The 3,678-nt window shown below is 52.3% G+C and overlaps 1 protein-coding gene across 1 annotated transcript in view; it reads left to right on the top strand.

The window, feature by feature from the left end:
• Positions 1-3,678, top strand: part of GALNT17 (polypeptide N-acetylgalactosaminyltransferase 17) — a 137,251-nt gene that overhangs the window by 69,104 nt on the left and 64,469 nt on the right. Inside the window, exon 5 of the mRNA XM_015646930.3 lies at positions 94-291. Coding sequence (XP_015502416.1) covers positions 94-291 — 198 coding nt within the window. The remainder of the gene's footprint in view (positions 1-93; positions 292-3,678) is intronic.

Raw genomic sequence — 3,678 nt, 5'->3', positions numbered from 1 at the left:
TGGGTGGGATGCCCTGGGCTGGGTGGGATCCAGGGAGGAATGAGTGGAGGCTGCAGAGAACCGAGCCTCTGATGCTGTGTCCCTTCTCCCCAGGGCGGAGCCGGTGCTGTCCCGGATCCAGGAGAACAGGAGGAGGGTGATCCTGCCCTCCATCGACAACATCAAGCAGGACAACTTCGAGGTGCAGCGCTACGAGAACTCGGCCCACGGCTACAGCTGGGAGCTGTGGTGCATGTACATCAGCCCCCCCAAGGACTGGTGGGACGCTGGGGACCCCTCCCTGCCCATCAGGTACGGCCAGCACGGGACACCTGGTGACATGGGGACACTCAGGGACATGGGGACACCTGGTGACCAGGGGACACTCAGTGACCAGGGCTGGGGACACTCAGTGACCAGGGGACACTCAGTGACCAGGGGACACCTGGTGACCAGGGGACACTCAGTGACCAGGGGACACTCAGTGACCAGGGGACACTCAGTGACCAGGGCTGGGGACACTCAGTGACCAGGGGGACACTCAGTGACCAGGGCTGGGGACACTCAGTGACCAGGGGACACTCAGTGACCAGGGGACACTCCCTGAAATGACTCCCTGAAGGACCCTGAAAACTGGGCAGGGACATTGAGCCCTTCATGAGAACAGAGTTACAGACAAGGGAGCAAATTCTCCTTGCTGAAGGGAGCTGTAGTTTATTGCTGGAAAATGTTTGTGTAATCCATTTTTATGAAGAAAACCACGCTGGCCATACTGGAAGAGTTTGCTTTTGTATTTTTAGAGCTTTGAATAAGAGAATTATTTTGATTAAAAAGGAAAAAAACCACATTATGCTCCTGGTTGAAAAAATAAAAAATACTCGCACTGACAGAACTTTAATCTGAGCCCAAGTCACAAAAACAGCCTTTATTGATGTCAGAGTTGCTTTAGAAATGGAAAGAGTAAACAGGATTTGGCCTTTAATTTGTGAAGGGTTTTGATTTTTCAGAGGCATTAAAGAGACAGAAAAGATGGGTATTGAATTATTTAACAATTTCTAGGAAAATTAAGCTTCAGAGAGCCTGTTTTCACTGCAATAATCTTATTAATGGAAACAAAACAATCCGGGGCAGCACCAATATCCAGAGCTCGTACCCTGCTGCCTGAATTGTTTGTGAGTGGTCCATGAAGTGATTTTGGAAGTGGAAGCCAAGCTGAGCCTTTTCTGTGGTCTGTTCACACTTCCCAGGAGAAAGCTGCCATTGATGGATTATCCAAACATATTTTCCCTCTAAATCCAAAGCAGAGGGGGAAAATATGCAAGGAGGAGTTGGGGGAATTTGGCTCTTTGAATTTCTCTTTTCATTGGCAGATGGCTTTTAAGTGATTTATTGGCCAAAGCCAATCCATTTTCATTAGAAGGGGGGTGAGTGTTTGATGGCTTTGGGGTGGGGGCTGCGAGCAGAGGAGTGGCAGTGGAGAGGGTGGGTGACACAGCAGAGCAGTCAGTGTTCATTAAACAGATTTTAAAGAGTTGGGAGGCTGTGCTGAGGGCCAGCATTTCCTTTCCTGTGTGCTTGAACTCCTTTGCACTCAGCAGTGCATGAACAGGCCTGGATTGAATGGAAGGAGAAATGGATCCTTGCTCTCAGCAGCCAGAGCTGGATGCTCTGGGAGCTGCCTCTGCCTTGGGAGGTTTTATCAGCTCCCACTCCCTGCCCAGAGCCCTGGGCTCTGTCCTGGGGAGTCTGAACTGATCCCCTGAGATCAGCAGATCAGATTCCACCTTGTGCTGCTGTCCTGCTGCTCGTGGGGTGTGTGAGCAGGGCTGGCACAGCCACGGCACCTCCCTTCATCCCACATTTGGTTACCTGCAGGTGGAAACCTGGGCAGAGCAGCTGGAAAAGTCCTGCTGGTCCCAGCCCTGGCTGAGCCCAGCGTGGGCAGCAGGAAAGGGATGGGGATTGTGCCCCTGAGCTCAGCTGAGACCCCAGAGCTGCCCCAGCCCTGGGCCAGCACCTGGAGCTGCTGGAGGAGCCCAGAGGAGGCTCAGGGGGTCAGAGGGATGGAGCAGCTCTGCTGGGAGAGCTGGCAATGCTCACCTGGGGAGAAGGAGCAATCCCCCTCATACAGCTCCTCCCCAGTCTCCCTCTCCTTCCCAGGGAACTGGGATGGCTCAGGGCATCTCCTGCTCCTTCTTGGTGAAGGAAAGGGATGGGAACACTCCCTGAGAGCTGTATCAGCCCCGTGTTCAGCCTTATCTCTGTGACAGCTGTGTGGGAATCATCTCCAGAGCAGAAAACAAACAAACTGCAGGAGCTCTGAGCTGGGGGTTTTCTCTCTGTCCGTAGGCAGCTGCACTTGTACGTGGGCAGTCGTGGCTTTGTCACTTTGCTGAGAGGGAACAAAATGAAAAATCTGAGTGTTTTTAAGATGACAAAGTCTGCTGAAGCTCTTTCCCCTTCCTCAGAGTGAATTTCAGGATCGAGGTCTGTCTGAGCCCCAAGATATTTTGTTTTCCTTCTGTTGCAAACGTCTCTGTCCATTGGTGAAGAAATGTCTGGTGTGCAGTGGAATGTTCCTGCTGGAACAAAACACGTGTGGAAGGAGAGAGAAGCACACAAGGTGCAGGGTTGAGGATGGGGAGCTGAGCTCTGGCTGAAAATGAAGTGGGAAGGAAGGGGAGGAGAGTCTCCAGTTCCTTTTGGAGCAGGAGGGAGGAGATGGGAGAAGCAGATGGTTCCTTTGCTGGGTTGTTCCATCTCGTCTGGGGATGGGGACTCGCAGTTATCTCCAGGAAAAATCACTTTGGAATTGATGGGAACAGGGATCTCTACAGGATTAGCAGTTTTTGTGGGCTGTGGCCCCGGGCTGGTCCCTCCACATCTTCCATCCAAAGGGGCTCCCAACGCTGTCCAGGATTTCCAGGGGGGCTTTGACACAAACCCAGGGCTGTGCAGTCCTGGCAGTGCTCAGGGCTCACAGCACAGCCACATTTTCCATTCTAGCAGCGAGGACAGTGGAGTTGGAGTGCTTTTTGGCCAAGCTGGCCATAAATCAGCCCAAATTCCCCCTGTGCCTGCACAAGTGGCTTCGTTTTGAGGGAGAATTCTTCTCCTGCAGTCGTTTCTTTTTCAGCTTTTGTGAAATAGGCTTTGGTATAGAAATAAATCATCAGAGCATTACTGAATTAAAAATAAGCATAGAAGCAGACAGAGCTGCCAAGCTAAGGTTAAACTTGGAGCAGGAGATCAGATTCTGGTTTCATCACTCTTTCCTCCCACTCTTTGCTTAATTTGGTGCTTCAAAGAGCCCAGGGAGCATTGCAGAGCTGTGCACACCCAGCTGCTTTGGAGAGCAGTCTCCTGGTCCTCGTGTTCTTATTTTGGGTCACACACATCACTGCACTGATGGGCTGGAGCTGTGCTTGGAGGTGCTGCAGTTTATTGGGATGCAGAAGGGTTGTGCTTGCTTGGAGCAGAGATTAGCGTTTACCTGCCCTCCCTGCGAGTTAAAAGGAGCATTTCCAGCCCACTGCAGGTCCTGGCTTGGCTTTGTTTGCTCTCAGACCTGACCCCAGCTCATTTCTGGAGAGTCTTGGAGCAGCAGCAGCATCAGGAGGAGAAGTGACCGTCACTGACAGGCAGTGGAGCTTCCCAGGGACAGCCTGACAAGGGATGGAGGGGCTGGGGCTGCCAGGG

The sequence above is a fragment of the Parus major genome, chromosome 19 (assembly GCF_001522545.3).
Source record: "Parus major isolate Abel chromosome 19, Parus_major1.1, whole genome shotgun sequence".
NCBI classification, from domain to species: domain Eukaryota; kingdom Metazoa; phylum Chordata; class Aves; order Passeriformes; family Paridae; genus Parus; species Parus major.
Note: the sequence above shows the minus strand (reverse complement) of the source record. Positions and strands in the feature narration are given on the sequence as shown.